The sequence below is a fragment of the Jaculus jaculus genome, chromosome 6, assembly GCF_020740685.1.
Source record: "Jaculus jaculus isolate mJacJac1 chromosome 6, mJacJac1.mat.Y.cur, whole genome shotgun sequence".
In the NCBI taxonomy this organism is placed as follows: domain Eukaryota; kingdom Metazoa; phylum Chordata; class Mammalia; order Rodentia; family Dipodidae; genus Jaculus; species Jaculus jaculus.
This window is the reverse complement of record NC_059107.1, coordinates 98,622,774-98,639,987: the sequence shown is the minus strand read 5'-3', so window position 1 is coordinate 98,639,987 and position 17,214 is coordinate 98,622,774. Positions and strand designations below refer to the sequence as shown.

General features: G+C 36.9%; 1 protein-coding gene across 1 annotated transcript; it reads right to left on the bottom strand.

Moving 5' to 3' along the window:
* Positions 1-6,116: 6,116 nt before the first annotated feature.
* Positions 6,117-7,055, bottom strand: LOC101602251 (olfactory receptor 6C3-like). Its single transcript, XM_004650479.2, has one exon. The coding sequence runs from the start codon at positions 7,053-7,055 to the stop codon at positions 6,117-6,119; it is 939 nt and encodes a 312-aa protein (XP_004650536.2).
* Positions 7,056-17,214: the final 10,159 nt, after the last annotated feature.

Sequence of the window (17,214 nt, the reverse complement as noted above, 5' to 3'; positions counted from 1 at the left end):
TTATTGTGATCTGCTTCTTGTAGGCATTTGAATTTGGTTATTTGTTTAATCTCTGTGGATAATTTCCTGAAATACTCTGTAGGTTTGGTTTTGTGTTCATATGATTGTAAAGCTGAGTTTTGTCATGGAAAGTTTTTCTTTCACCATCTATTATGAGGGATACTTTTGCTGGGTAGAGTAGTTTGGGTTGGAAGCCATAGGTTCTTAGACTTTGGAGTGTTTAATTCCAGGCCCTTCTAGCTTTCAGAGTTTCCATTGAGAAGTCTGAAGTAATTCTGATGGGGTTACCTTTGAAAGTGGTGTGCTGTTTTTCCCTAGCTGCTTTTAAAATTTTTGGTGTCAATGTTGAGTTTTAATGATAATATGTCTTGGGGAGTTTCTCCTTTGGTCCAGTCTGTTTGGAGTTCTGTTGGCTTCTTGTATCTTGATGGGCCTTTCTTTTAAGAGGCTAGGGAAGTTTTCTTCAATTATTTTGGTAAATAAGTTCTCCATGCCTTTGGTCTGGAATTCTTCTCCTTCTGGTATTCCAATGATTCTGATATTAGGATGTTTAAGTGTATCCCACAATTCCCTCATGTTCTCTTCACATGATGAACTTTTGAACTTACTGAAGTCTTTGAACTCTCAAACTGTTTCTTCCATCTTGTCTTCCAGATCAGAGTTTCTGTCCTCCCTCCACATGGCTGACTCTATTCTTGAGAGCCTCTAGAGAGTTTTGGACTTGTTCAATTAAGTTTGCATTTTCTACTACTTTTCTATGTATCATTTCCATTGCTCTGTCAAACTCCCTTTTCACATCATTTTCTGATTTTCTTGATGATTCTTGGAATTCATCCTTGCATTTCTTTGTCTTAATTTACTATGGCCAGCTGAGTTTTAAGTTCCTCTTATTTTTCACTCTCCCTCAAAGCTATCAACTCTCTTTGAACTCCTTCCAATTTCTTATTAATTTGTCCTCGCTTAGTGATGGTAGCATCCACATGGTTATCGGTCCTGTGTTGCTTTCCTGCAAGTTCTACCAGTAGGTTGGTCAGGGTTGCATTGTTCATGGGTTCAATTTGATGTTCTGATCCTAATGATTCTTCTATGTTTTGGTTAGATGTATTTTTCATTGTAGGACTGGGTGATCTAACTGGATTTTCTTGCATTTGATTTTTCATGTTATTTCTTTTGCGTTGTGGTCTGCCCATGACAATGTATGGGCATGCAGGTGGGTGGATCAGCCTGGGCTGTAGTGCAGTGTGAATCTGAGGCAGCCTGGGGCAGTTTCCATGCAGCCCGGGCTTCCACTTGCCAAACCCGCCTATCTACTGCTGACAGGTATGCCAAAGTTGCCTGAATTCTCAAGCAGTAATTCTCCAAAGCTGTCTGCATTTGAGCTTGGAGAGGGACTGAGGTACTAAGCCCTGAAGCAGCCCAAACTCTGGCTGGGAACCCTGGGATCCAGAAATAGTCTGCACTCCCCCACCACAGGAGAATGGGGGATAGCTGAGGAGGCCCCATGACTGCGTGTGGGACAGGGCACAGGACAGGGTGTTGTGCGGGGGCATGGGATAGGGCGCCGGACGGGGGGTGGGATGGGGCTCCGTTATGGGGTGTGGGACGGGCGCAGGATGGGGTGCAGACAGGGCATGGCAGTGGGGCACCCAGCTATTAGGTGGAATGGGTGTTCTACCCACCTGCAAGGGGCTCCGTGATTCCCTGACCCACCCCCTTTGAGCTCTCTCACTGTCAAGAAGACCCAGAAAAACCTTAATGTCTTGCCTATCTTTTCCCTGGATTTGCAGCACAGCTAGGTGGTCGCCATCTTTGCCGGAAGTGGACAGGGTTGTTTGAGCCCAAGAGTTTAATACTAAACTGTACCACATACCTAGACTTTGATTCAAAAGAAGAAATGCACTGATAAGAAATACCCAGAAGCTAGGCATGAGGCAAGACTTTGTCTCTAAATTAAAAAAAAAAAATTAGAAGCCAAAAATCCAACCATTGGTTGTATATCCAACAAATGGACAAAGATTCCCTGGAAAAAACTCAAATGTCTATCAAGAGAAGAATAATTGGGCTGGAGAGATGGCTTAGTGATTAAGGCATTTGTCTGCAAAGCCAAAGATCTCGGTTTGATTCTCTAGGACACATGTAAGCCATGCACAAGGGGGTGATTGCATTTGTAGTTCATTTTCAGTGACTGGAGGCCCTGGTGTATCCATTCTCTCTCTCTGCTTCTTTCTCTCTCTCAAATAAATTATATATATATATATATATATATATATATGTTCATTCTATATATCTCTATCTTTATATCTATCTATCTATCTATCTATCTATCTATCTATCTATCTATCTATCTATCTAGAGAGAAACAATCATGTCAGCATAGTATAGTCACACAAAGGGAACAACATTTAACAATGAAATGTAATGAGCTAGAGTTACACACATATTACGATGTTATTTAAAATCATGTCCAACAGAATTGTGAATAGGTTAAGAAATAGCCAAGTAAATAAGTAAATTTAGGACAGTGGATGGTTATTTTTGAGCTAGGAACAAAGAAGATGTGATGGAGGTTAGGTAGTAGATTTCAATTAAAGTGGTAATGTTTAATCTCTTAAGTGCGTGGTGGGATACATGAGTGTTTCACTTGATTTTATTTTTTACGTTTCTTTTATTTCACAACCCCCCCCTACCAAATTTACAGAAGTTCAGCATTAGTCCTGGTTATTGAGAGGTTTGACATTCAAATAAATTCATACATAAATTTGATGTGTGTTTCCTAAGCTATACTTTTCAGTAATCAAATCTTTAGGTAAATGACTTATGTGGAAGTGAACAGCTTTCATAAATGAGTTACCTTGTATTTTAATCATTATAAATCTTCCTTAAGATGGATATTTTGTTGAAAAGTTATGTGGAACATATCCTGGTCTCATTGAAAGACTCATTCATGCTTTACTTGCCTAAATTTCCTTATTAGAGGCATTTTAATTTGTTTCTTTAACCCCCTGTTTACCTGATATGTTATTAACTAAAACACTTTAGTTAGGTAGGATGTAGTGGCTCACACCTTTAATCCCAGCACTCAGGAGGCAGAGGTGGGAGGATCACCAAGAGTTCAAGGCCATGCTGATACTAAAGAGTGAATTCCAGGTCAGCCTGAGCTAAAGTGAGACACTGCCTCAAAAATCAAAACCAAAAAACAAACAAACAAACAAAAATCCTTTAGTTAGAATAGAGTCCTTATATCTTATCACCATAATGATTGGATATATCCCAGTTGAATTTCTCATAGTTGAACAAAATATTTCATCACAGACCGTGTTAAAGGGTCATAGCACGTAAGCTGAAGAAAAAGTCTTTGACACATGAAGGGGCCAATTTTGGTGACATTTAAGATACAAACTAAAACACATGTCATTGATGTAATGATTCAAAGCTAAACACATTAATTATGGTAATTTTCAACTTCTTTTGCTATAAGTTATCTTATACTCTGAAATTTATTAACCACTATTATGCTTAGCAGGAATTCTCTTCTATACTTCTGATAGAATAGCCAGAATTTCAGATGCAGTACTTTTTTTCCCAATAAATTTAGTTTGGTATAGTCATCTTTCTTCTTTCCTGGCCATGTGTGTAAAAATTCATGTATTCTAAATTATTAATATAAAAGTAAAGTAGCCAAAATCTTGAAACCTGAACTGAGTGATGGCTTTGGGGCTAATGGTATTTGTTTACAAACCTGTCAACCCAAGATTGATCCTCCTCAGATCCCAAGTAAAGTAGTGTGCAAAATGGCACATGCTGGTTGCAGTCCCAAGGAGCCTTCGGCAAAAGAAGGCAGTGCCAATACAATTTGGAAACTCTCACAAGCACCAGTGGCAAACAAGTATAGAAAGAAAACAAGAATTTAACAGTGATGGAGACCCTGTTTCAGAAGAAGGTGGAAGGAAGTTGTAAGTTGTACTCTAACTGCCACATGCACACTGTGTAGCATGACTCTCCCACACAAAGGTATGTGTACATACACAAATAAAATTTAAAAAATTAAAAATCATGAAACTTTTAATCTGTAAACTATTCTTTCTCCAGGATAATGCCCGATACTGGTCTTAATCAACCCTAGGAATGATAGATACACACATAAAGAGAAATGTAAAACTAGCTCTTGCTGTGGAAGTAGTGAGAGGGCTTCTTCACAATGAAGCGGCAGCTTTAAGAGGCAGCAATAAATGAATCAAATGTCTATAAGACAAAAAAAGTAAGTCTGCAATGTAACAAATGCCATCATCACCACTGAAAAAGTCTATCTCATCTTTTGTTCTATTTCTCTTAGTCTTTCTCATTATTTTAGTTATTAGTAGTATAAGGAATAAGAACTGGAAAGATGGCTCAGCAGTTAAGGCACTTGCCTACAAAGCCTAATGACTCAGGCTTGATTCCCCAGTACCCACATAAAGCCAGATGCACAGTGGCACATGCATCTGGAGTTTGTTTGCACTGGCAAGAGGCCCTGACATGTTCATACTCTCTTTCTATTTCTCTGTCTCTCTCTCTTTCTGTGTCTATATCTCAATGCTCACAAATAATATAAAATTTTTAAAAAGAATATTTTTCATACAAGTTCCTAATACTTACAAATATTTCAGTGTAAATTTATATGTTTTATACCAAGACTATTGATTGAAGTTATTAAATTTCACAGAAATTTCTAATAGTTTCAGTTTTCATGATAATATTCCTGTTAGATGTTAAGTATTAGTGATTACTAGGTTAAAATCCATTCTGACCTGCTTTCTCTTAAGCCAAAGCCGTATTTCTATACCAAAGCAATCTGCCCATTCAAAATCATAGTAATTAACCCCTGTTTGCTACTTCTTCCAAATACAGTTCAGTGAGATATTTGAAAGATCAGAAAATCATGAAACAATATCCAATTATCAATTTATTAATTCAATGAGAAATTTTTGAATAAGGAGTTGGCAAGCTCCTTAGTATTTTCAATGAAGGAAAGAGAGTCCCTTCTCCCACTCCTGTGTGGATCTAGAAAGATAGTTTTGAGATGGTATGCAAAGTAGAAAACTTAATATGACTTTATTCTTTTTAAAAAATACATACACATAGGTAAACAAAAAGATTATAGATGGCAAGAGCATGGACTGTCCTGGGCAAAAAAAAAAAAAAAAGAAAAGATTATAGACAGACAGAGGACCACAGACAAGTGAACCTGAAGTACAGAGCATAGCATGTACTCTAAACTGAGAACATTCTCAAATATCATATTGCTGATAACATTTCCAATAATTTTGTGAAAGATTATTTTGTTTTTTTTTTGGTTTTTCAAGGTAGGGTCTCACTCTAGCCCAGGCTGACCTGGAATTCACTATGTAGTCTCAGGGTGGCCTCGAACTCATAGTAATCCTCCTACCTCTGTCTCCCGAGTGCTGGGATTAAAGGCGTGCACCACCACGCCTGGTTTGTGAAAGATACTTTATTCATTGTGTGTGCTTTTGTGTGTAGTAGATATAGTGTATGCATGTGTGTAGTTGTATGGCCCTGTGCACATACATGTGAAGCCTAGAGAAGAGCATCAGGTGTCGCTGTATCACCTGACCACATGTTTTTAATGAGCTGGAGTTACTTGTTGAAGCTGTACCAGCTATTTATCAGTCAGTCTGAGCAATAAGACCTGGAGCTCTTCTTTCTCTGTCCCTTTCAGGACTAGGGATACAGAAAATAAGTCATACCTGGCTTTTTATATGGGTGGTGAAGAATGAACTCAGGTCCTAATGCTAGTGTGGTAAACACTCCTGGCCAGTGAACTATTTTCCCAGCCCAAAGATGACTGTATTATTTTTTAAATATTTATGTATTTATTCATTTATTAGCAAGCAGAGAGCGCTAGAGAGAAGAAAGAATGGACACAACAGGGCCTCCAGCCACTGAAAACAAAATTGACACACATGTGCCACTTAGTCTGGCTTTACCTGAGTATTGGGAAGTTGAACTCAGGTTGTTAGGCTCTGCAGGCAAGCACCTTAGCAGTTAAGCCATCTCTCCAGTCCAGTACTTTATTCTTTAATTCCTTATGTAACAGTTTATATATGATTCTAATATTTTCAATTGCCAGAGAAAAACATAACCTTTTTCACAGTATCCTTAAAGGCTTGCTTCACCTGCTGGTTCCTCAGGGTGTATATAAATGGGTTCATCATAGGAGCAACAGAAGTATTGAGAATAGCGACTCCTTTGGTCAATGATGCTCTGTCCTTTGCAGAAGGATTAGCATACATGAAAATACAGCTTCCATAGGAGATAGAGATGACAATCATGTGAGAGGAGCATGTGGAAAATGCCTTCTTTCTCTGACTGGCTGAAGGGAGTTTCAAAATAGTCCTAATGATGAACATGTAGGAGAGAATTATTAATGCTAAAGTGAACAGAAGTATCACTATTGCAGAGTAAAACCCAATCACTTCCAGGAGCCACGTGTCTGAGCAGGATAACTGCAGTAGGGGGTAGTAGTCACAGGTAAAGTGATTAATGATATTAGATCCACAGTAATCTAACTGAAGAAAACGAATGACCAGTGGGAAGATGTTTAAGAATCCCACAAACCAGGCTGAGGAGACTAGCAACAGGCAGACTCTCTTGTTCATGATGGTTGTGTAATGCAGCGGTTTACAGATGGCCACGTAGCGGTCATAGGACATGGCTGTTAGAAGGTAAAATTCAGTTATGCCCATGAAGATTAAGAAGAACAACTGAGCTGTACAGTCATTGTAGGAAATAGTTTTGTCTCTGGAAATAATTGTGCCTAGAAACCTAGGGATGCAGACAGTTGTAAAGGTTATTTCTAGAACTGAGAAGTTCCTGAGGAAGAAGTACATGGGGGTCTGTAGATGGGAGTCTACCAAGGTGAGCGTGATGATGGTCAAATTTCCAGTGACACTTAATATGTATGTGATAAACAGAAAGAGGAAGATCACAATCTGCAGCTGTGGGTCATCTGAGAGTCCCAAGAGAATGAACTCTGTGGGCACGGTGTGGTTTCTCATTACTGACCTTTCTGTTTGTGTTTTTCTCCCCTTTAGAACACAAGATGTACATTTCCCTAGAACACAAAACAGAAACAAGTTTGAGAATAGTTCATTGGATTTAAAAATATTGGTAAAGATGAAAAGTCTGTGAAGAAGATAAAGAATACACTTTCTCTAACAGCAACTCTCTCCAGATTCCATATTTTTTACACTCAAATGACAGACATTATCTTATCTTAAACAGTGATCTCTTTTAATTAACAGATACAATTATGGCATTTCTTTCTATCCTTTTTTTGGCAGGGGGGTAGGGTCTCACTCTGGATCAGGCTGACCACAAATTCACTATGTAGTCTCAGGGTGGCCTTGAACTCACAGTGATCCTCCTACCTCTGCCTCCCAAGTTCTGGGATTAAGGGCGTGCGCCACCATGCCCATCCTTTTTAATAGTAATATTAGGGTTGGAGAAATGGCTCAGCAGTTAAGGGTGGTTGCTTGCAAAGTTTGACAGCCTTAGTTCAATTACTCAGTACTCACCTTGCATCAGATATACAGTGGCACATGTATCTGGAGTTCATTTGTAGTGGCAAAAAAATGCTGATGAACCCATTTTGTTTTCTTTCTCTCTCCTTGCCAAATAAATTAAAAAATATTTTAGCAATTGAGGTTAAAGCTATTTTTTAAAAAATTAGCTGGTCTATAAAATAAACAAAACATTCCATTTCCTTTTTTTCCATATTATAAAATTGCATCTAGAATATAGAATGCTCAAATGCATCCATTTTTAAAGCACATACTGGCTATTTAGCACTAGCTTAGATAATATATTTTGAAATACTCTGTCCCGTATAATCTGGAACTATCTCACAGGTTAAGCAACTATTCACAGTAATAGTCATCTCACTTCAGAAACAACGTTCAGTAGGAGAAATGGGCTGGTATCCTCTCTTAATGATCTTACTTCAGAGCTTTTGGTTAATGCTTATTTTCTCCTTGTCTGACCAGTAGACAAGAAATTGATACTTCATTTTTTTTAAAAAATAATTACCTAGAACAAAATTAGTTAATACAATTCATAATTCAATTTTTAGACAATATTGCTATAGAAATGAAATAAGTTACTAAAAGAAAAGGTCGTCCTTTCATGTGCCTGTTAAGAATCTGGTCTCCCCAGCAGCATGGTTTTAAACTGGAGTGTGACAGTGAGTGGTGAGGTGGGAATCTGGGACTTGTGGTGTTTCTGCTTGGGGTACAAATAATAGTCTTCTTAATTATATTTTACAGTTTTTTTTGTTTTTTTCGAGGTAGGGTCTCACTCTAGCCCAGGCTGACGTGGAGTTCACTGTGTAGTCTCAGGGTGGCCTTGAACTCACAGTGATCCTCCCACGTCTGCCTCCCGAGTATCGGGATTAAAGGTGTGCGCCACCACACCCAGCACATTTTACATTTTAATATTAAAAGGGTCAAAAATGTACAGTAGTAGTTAAAATTAGTATTGTAAATGCTTAAGTAAATTGGAACATAATGCTTTATGTGAAAAAAAAATAGCACAGTTACTTACTTCTTGGTTCTTCTTTATAACTAAGTCTGAAATTCTACTTTCTTGCTTTCTTAAATAGTCATCATTTCAAAGCTGGAAAATTAGTTCAGACATTTGATTTCCTTCTTACTGGCAAATAAATGTGATTATATAACTTCTTCATGGCTCTCCAGGACTGTATATAAATATATTTCCTTAAAGATTAGTAACAGTCGACTCAAAATATACTTAATTCTTATTACTATAAAATTGTTGGAGCAACTTATAATATCAATCTTAAGCCATAGTATCCCTTTCTCCTACAACATCCATACACAAGAACAGCTAATACTATGCTGATTGAAGTTCCCTGCCATTTACTCCTTTACATACAAACCAAAGTACTTATTAAAACACTTTTACTACATTTATAGAAATGTTTTCAATGAATATTTTTGATTCTACAATTTGTATCATTAAAATTTAAATAATATTTTCCATAAGATTAAGAAAAGATTAAATATTTCTTCAAGTATAAATTTGGACATTTGAAAATAAGGGATGCTCTCTATGTATGTCCTACAAATAGAATTGGTCTTATTTTATCTGTGTGTTTCTTGTTGGCTTGGGGGAATTCATAAACAAAGAGAGCTCTGGAGATTCATCATTAAGCTATAGAGGAGTCATTACCATAGTTAATATTAACAGAAGTTGTAAAACAATTTTGACATAAATGAAGCAACTATATCAACAAAATTTAATGTTTGGAATAAGGAATATTATCATCTATGTTGGTATGAATTCATATTTGTATTCTGGACCTATCCTCAGGGGAATTATCAGAAAATCTTTTGTCTGTGCCACAATCTGTGTGACTACATTGACTTATACAACTTCAGTGTCTTCTGAGTTGGACAATGCCCAGTACCTATGAATAGTTCTATCCTCATCAGTTCTTTACATTGACAGAATTCCTTTATCTCATGACTAACGCTACAACAAGTTATCTAAAATTTTATTACCTTTTTTTGCTTTCCTTCATTGTATCATTCTTTTAAAATTAAAATATTGCTTATGGTTAACATCTGTAAATTTCTCCATTTTTGGCAATGGTTATGAACCAAGGAAACAATGTTTGGAAATCTGATTTTTTAACCTGTTTTACATATCATATTTTTTTACTTATTGGCTTTCCAGGTATAAATAATTACACAAAGAATGTTGCATTATTCTAAGAGCACTGATCATTGACAGGTTTTACAGATAAGTGGGTCAGAAAGTGGGACCTATGAAAGAAAATGATGGATGAGGAAGGCCTTAAAGACATGAGATAGATTAACCTTGTCTGTAATTGCTCCTTTTCTCACCAAACTGCACATTTTCCTCATATTTCTATTACACTTTCTGCTCAGAATTATCACTTAACCTTTACTAATTGCAGTAAGCAATAACCTTAACATAGCTGAGCCCTTTTATCTTGACATTTTATTTGTCAACCAAATTAGTCCATTTCTTTTGAGTTCAGTTTCATTTAGAGTTTCAAGACCTGGACAGAATGTTACAGATTCTTTGCCAGAGTCCAACATGAAGGACTTTCCCCTGTCCTGACTGTTTGTTTCCCTCTGAAACCTAAGGGGCACAAGCTTCACTGTTTGCATTTCTTATATTTTTCCTAATGGGAGAAGCGTGTTTGACTTTTTAAAAATACATTTCTTAAAATTTAACTAACGATATTTCTTTCACGTGAAAAAACTAGTACACTTATATAGCTGAATGGAGAAACAACAGGAACTGAACTTTGAAAGAAGGAAGGATGAGCAGCCAGCTGCTGGACTAATCCAAGATTTCATTACCTTTTGTTCCCAGGCCCTATCCAGGCTCACACTGCATGCAGCCCAGGCTGACTTGGAACTCACAGTGCTTCTCTTACTTCTGCCTCATAAGTGCTGGGACTGAAGTCATTACCACCATGCCTGGCCGGAATTTCATTTCTAATAAGAGGGAAGAGGTTCCTCAAATCACTTGAAAATATGCTATACAGAACAACTTTAGTCATCATTTGCCCTTTCATATATCTGGCCTACATGAAAAGACAAAGAGAGCAAAGGCCAAACATCAAAGCACATGGGGGCTGGAGAGATTGCTTAGAGGTTAAGGCACTTGCCTGAGAAGCATAAAGACCCAGGTTTGATTCTCCAATACCCACATAAGCCAGATAAAAAATAAAATGTGTATATGTTGCTAAGTTCCAGATATATCTTACACTGTCACCTAGGAACTAAACTTAAATTTTACTGTACATCAGTTCTTGGGCCTGCCCCTTACGTGGACTACATGGGGACACTTGCTAGCTAATGGGGCCTTTCATAATAATTATGCTGGGACTTATGTGAAAATCCTATGTTCTAAATGCCCTGTTCAGGTTTATCCAATCTAGGAGGAAAACAACTAAAATACAGGTGATTCACCAGGAGTACCAACCATTATATACAAAATCATAAGGTTTTATGGAGATAAAGAGGAAGGAATATGGCAGTAAAAAGCCCAAAGTTGAACTGATTCACTGAGTACTGTAAGAGTTAATTGCTGAGGAGCTAAAGTTATCTTTTTCAGAAGATGGAAAAATCTTAAAGAGAGAGTTATCCAGAAAGGGCCCGGTGGATGATAAGAAGAAAAGACAGTTTAAGCTAAAAGAAAGAAAAATGAAGTTAATTGTTAGGGTGGCCTGACTACAGAAATGATTGATATGCAAATTGCAGCATCTTGTTTGTTCACTTACCCGGCCCCTTGGCTTTGAAAACTGTAATATGGAAATAAGATCTCCTGCTGGAGCTCAGAGCTTCTGTGGAGGGTGACCTCAAGCTCTCTGGCCCCTGGGTAATAAACTCCTGTACTTTCGCTCATACTGGTGTGGGAATGATCTTTCCAGACAATTTCTGCAAAAAAAAAAAAAAAAAAAAGAAAAGAAAAAAAGAAAAGATAAAGCAAAAGAAATTGAATAGGTAATTTCCGGAAAAGAATAAATAAACCTAAAACACAGTACAATGTCAATCTTATCAATACTTCCAGAAATAGTAATTAAAAACAATGAACTAGCTGGACCAGGAGGTAGCCATGTATACTATCATTTTGGGAAGTGAGAAGAGAGGGTTGTTTGAGCCCAGGAGTTTTAGACCAAGCTGAACAATATTTCCTGACCTTGATTTAAAAAGAAAACAAAAAGAAGGTAGCAAACTAAAAATCCCCAGAAGTTGGGCATGAAGCAAGATCTGTCTCTAAATTAAAAATAATAATAATAATAATAATGTAATGTATCCAACAGGTTGATGAAGATTCTCTAGAAACAACTCAAATGTCTATCAAGAGAACAATCAAGTCAGTGTAATACAATAACACAAATGGAACAACATCTAACAATGAAACAACAAATTAGAGTTACATACATGTTACAGTACCACTTCAAATCATGTAGGACAGTAACATGATAGCTTAAAATGTAGCAGACACAAATGTAGGAAAGTGGGTTTCTTGTTTGAGTGAGGAGTCAAGGAGATGTGATGGAGATTGGGTAGTGGATTTCAATTGAAGTGCTGATTTTTAATTTAAGTGGAGTGGTAGGATGCATGGCAGATTCACTTTGTTTTATTGTTTATGTTTTAATTAATTAATTAATTAATTAGCAACCAGAAAGTCATACAGCAAGTCAGAAAGAAAGAGAGTAAAAAAGAGAAAATCAGTATACCAGGGCCTCTAGCTGCTGCAAGCAACAGACATATGGGCACCCTTGTGTATTAGGATGTGAATTATCATATATATATATATATATATATATATATATATATATATATATATATGTCAAATATATATATATATTTGTTGTTGTTGTTGTTTTGAGGTAGGCTGACATGGAACTCACTATGTAGTCTCAGGTTGGCCTTAAACTCACAACAATCCTCCTACCTCAGCCTCTGGAATTTAAAGGCATGTGCCACCATGCTCAGCATTTTTTTTTTTTTTTAATTTGCTCTGCATTAGTCCTGGCTAATGATAGGTTTGACATTCATTTGAACACATACAAAAGTTTCATGCTTGTCTCTTAAGCTCTACTTTTCATTAATTAAATATCTCAATACATGACTCTGAAGAACTTAATGGCTCACAAAAATGAGTGACTTTGCACCCTAGTCATTATAAATCTTCTTAAGATGGGTATTTTGTTGAAAACTTATGTGGCACAAAAATACTAAATTTATTATTCCAGTGTGGCTTATTAAAAAAATCAATTTCTTAAATCTCTTTATTAGAAACACTTTACTTTTTCTTTCTAAGCCCTTGGCTACCTGATTTATTAACTAACACTCTTGCATCTGGACACATAAAAGCCTATAGGTCACAATAATGATTGTATAGATACCATTCAAATTTCTCTAAATGAATAAAATATTTCATCCTAGCTCATAATTTAGGACCATTCTTGAATTAGATGTGATGTATCAGCAGATCACATGTGTCTCATTGTATTATGTGATTCAGATCTATTTGGAAACCAGATTCAGTTGTTGCTTCCTCTGGCACTACTCAATTTTTCCTATTTGATTATGTATGTATGTGATGAAATTATAGCATCTTTTTCTAAATGATAAGAGGATACTGTCTACTTCACAGAAGGTGTCAGTGGTCTAGAAACTGATTTGACTGTGGATTAGAATAAAAATCCATGATTTATCATTTCTCAAATCAGGATTTGATTTATAAGATATTATAACTAACATTACTAATATTCAATAAAAACTCAATGTGTTTCTAACTTCTGTATTTCTATTGTTTTAATGATTAAAACAGTGACATATCTCTGTGACTATCCTGTGTCAACAACCATTGAGAACCTGCTTCTGGATGTTGAGCTTTACTTAGCTACGAGGACTTGTACTAGCAGTTGGTTTTATCATGCTGGAAATTCAAGAATTTCGGTGTCAGCTGTCGGTGGCCAAACGTCAGCAACAGTCAGCTCTGGAGTGTGGCGCTGATGGGACACTGTTCAGCAGGGCTGTGGCATCTGAGGCTTTCTTTGGCAGGGCCAAAAATTATTTCAGCAACCTCCTGGAGTGCCTGTGTCTGACGATTTGGGCTATTGTAACTTTTCCTTGGAATTTTTAGAGTTATTACAAGTTTTTCACTATTTATTTTTGTTTCCATTTTCCCCTTCTCCGTAGTAGTAGGGGAGTCCAACTCAGATGTGTTTATGCAGTCACCAACGATTAAACAGAAATCTCTGAGGCTATAATGTTTAAATCGGTAAACAGATTATGGATCATGAAACTATGGCTAGTTTGAATGAACGTTTCTTAACACCACAATGTATATTTCACCTAATGAGACATGTTCCTGGCAATGCTATGTTATATGCCTTACCAATTGTTCCCAAGAAACATTACTTATGATTATAGGAATTAATGGACATATTTCCTATACCTATGGATGACTTACTAGAAAAGGATCCTGAAATACTAGGGAGCAAAAGTAAACATCTTTCAAATAATTGGGTTGGGCCCACATAAGGAAGTAAAATGATATGTAACTTTCAGAATTAACAATGGAGTTTGGTAGGCTCCTAACGGGAAAAAAGCAGTGCAAAACACTGGATAGATACTTTCCCATATGCAGAGGCATAACACCTTATAACCACAAGAGCTACCTTCCAGGCTCTTGGCTAGTTTCCATGAGTCTGGGTAAGATATTAGCCAGCTTATAATCTTTGACTTTCTTGTTTAAGATGTTATCAAAATGTCTATGGGGCAAGAGTTTCATGAGTTAAGCAGGGGAAACCAAGGGAAAAGAATATTGTGCAAGATTTCTTAGAGAATAGAAGCCACATGAATAAGTTACTATGTCTTTTTTGCAAAAGATGTAATGTATAAATAAAGAAGCAGAGTTTTTCTCTGCGTCCAGTGTGCCTCGCCTGAACTACTGGTCCACATCACTTCCTCACAACACCGACTCCACACATCCCCTTTGAGTTCTACAACCCTGCTGAAGATGGACCTCAGAAACTGGTACCCAATGTGGGGCTCTAAGGAGGTAAATTCCCCCAATTTGAGATTTGCAGTGTGGATAGGACTTCACCTAAGGGCACTGAAGACCCCCTGACATAGGTCATGTAAGAGGGATGAATAGGCTCAGAACTTGAGAAGTTTTATTGTCCTCTGTAAAATGGGACAGAGTGAATCTAACGAGAGACTGCTTTATGCAGAAATTATTAAGTTTACACTACACAAAAAAGGAATTAAAGTCACTGAGAGACAGTTCATAGAATTTTTACAGTTTGTACAAAAGGTCAGCCCCTGGTTCCTTGAACAAAGGACATTAAGCTCTGAAGTATTGGACGCTGTAGGTAAAGATATGCGCACCTGGTACACAGAAAATGGAGGTGCAGAGATGCCTGTAATAGCCTTTTCTTTGTGAAATATTCTCAGGCAGATTTTAGAGGTAGGGAAATCTGTTGAGCCCTATGTTCCTCCTATTGAAAGCACACCCTTAGTTACCTCTAGAGGAGGCTCTCAGAGAGGGTCATACACTAATGTTTTTTCTTTGACAAATAATCTAGAAGACAAAGAACCTGATGAGAAGGGAGGATACTAGTGGTGTTGATAAATTTTCCCCTGATGCAAAGGCTGACCTAAAGATAGAGGATGCTAAGTACTATGATGAGCTTTGGCCACCAATATTGCAGCCAAATAAACAGACAACTAAGGTTAAATTTAAAAAAGATTCTTTAAAGGCTTCCTTAATAGTCCTCAAGGGTGAAAAGATTGGACTACCAAAGCCTTGATACTTAATAATTCTCTCAACAACTTTTACTCCTCCTAGGTGTTTATGGCGAGATGGTCTTATGGAATGGCTACATTTGGCTTCTACTCATAAAAAAGTAGCCACTTCTTACCCTGTATTTTAATTTCAAAAGGATGAAAAAAATGTAAGGAATTATTTGAAAAAGATGTTCCATTTCTAATTATCCCTTATAGTGCAGAAAAAATATATTTATTTGATGAGTAATTCAGATGATTGACAAATTGCTTTAGTTTGATTTGCAGGCTCCATCGTGTATCATCTTCCCTCTGATCTTTTATTACATTCATCCAGTTACATTTTCTCACAAACCTTTGCCACCTCCCACAAGGCTGGTCTTCATGGATTCTTTATAGAATCTTTATGGATTCTTTATGGTTCTTCCAATGGAATTGCAGCTATTGTTATTTATGGCACAAAGAGGTAATTTCAAACCTCAGAAATTTCAGCCCAAGAAGTTCAGTTAGCTGCCATATTGTGAGTATTTGAGGAACTAATGGATGTCACATTTAACTTGCATAAAGATTCTACATACTTAGTAAAACATTTTTCCTCATATTGAAACAGTTTCTCTGTATGACAATAATACAACTATACATTCCCTCCTAATTCTGTTACAGAGTCATATTTGGGCATCATCTCTCCCTTTCTTTATTGGCCATATTAAGACACATACTACATTAGAGGGACCTCTATCAGAAGGCAACAGACAAGCAAATTTATGGACTAAAGAAATAATTGTCTCAATAAATAACAGAGGCTAAAAATAGTCATGCTCTGCATCACCAAAATGCTTCTGCTCTCAGAAAACAGTTTCACTTAACTCATGAAACTGCTAGAAAAATAGTCTGCTGTTGTGACGTTTGCCCTACTTCACATGACATTTTGCCAATGGGAGTCAACCCACGAGGATGTTATCCTAATGACTTATAGCAGGTGAATGTAACACATGTCTCAACCTTTGGTAAATTAAGTTATTTACATGTGTCAATATACTTTTTCACATTTGATTTGGGCAACATCTAGATCAGAAGAAATTGTTAAAGATGATATTCAACATTTATTCCCCTGCTTTGCTGTTATGGGAACACAAAGACATTTAAAAACTGATATGCAGAGACATTTATCCTACCCATAACTGTGGGCTAACTCCAGAATGCATGACCCATATACCTCAACAAGGAGGGCTCAGGGGGAGAGGGTAGGACATGGATGAGCCTAACAATGGTACCAAATTGATTGTATTCACTGAGCACAAAACTAATTAATAATAATAAAAAAAACTGACAATGGACCAGTGTATTCTCTAAGCCATTTGCTCAATTTTGTAATCAGTTCCAAATAGCTCATAACAATGGAATTCTTTATGATATTTAAGAATAAGGAACAGTGGAATGAGTACATCAAGTTCTTAAGGGTTATATTCATAAATTACAACAAGGAGAATGTCAACACTCATCTCTACATTATACACTTTCCCATGCTCTGTTTGTTATTGATCACCTTAATCTAAATAATCAAAATCTGTCTCCTTATAAGAGGCATGTTGAAGAAAATGATTCTCCAAAACCTTTAATTAAATGGAAGGACCTAATGACAGGCCAATGGTGAAGGCCTGATGTTCTCTTAACAGTTGGGAGACAGTATGCTTGTGTCTTTTCACAGGACTCTGACTCACCACTGTGGATTCCAGACAGACTAATGCGACCTTATGGCAAGCTTTCCATTTCCTGTTCTGGAAAATCCCCCTTCCTCATGGAGAAGGAAACAACCACCCTTTGCACCGAGACCACGCCCTCTTCCGCCGCCTCC

Bases quoted from the DNA above. Each gene is read 5' to 3' on its own strand.
- LOC101602251 (XM_004650479.2), bottom strand. From the start codon at position 7,055: ATGAGAAACCACACCGTGCCCACAGAGTTCATTCTCTTGGGACTCTCA.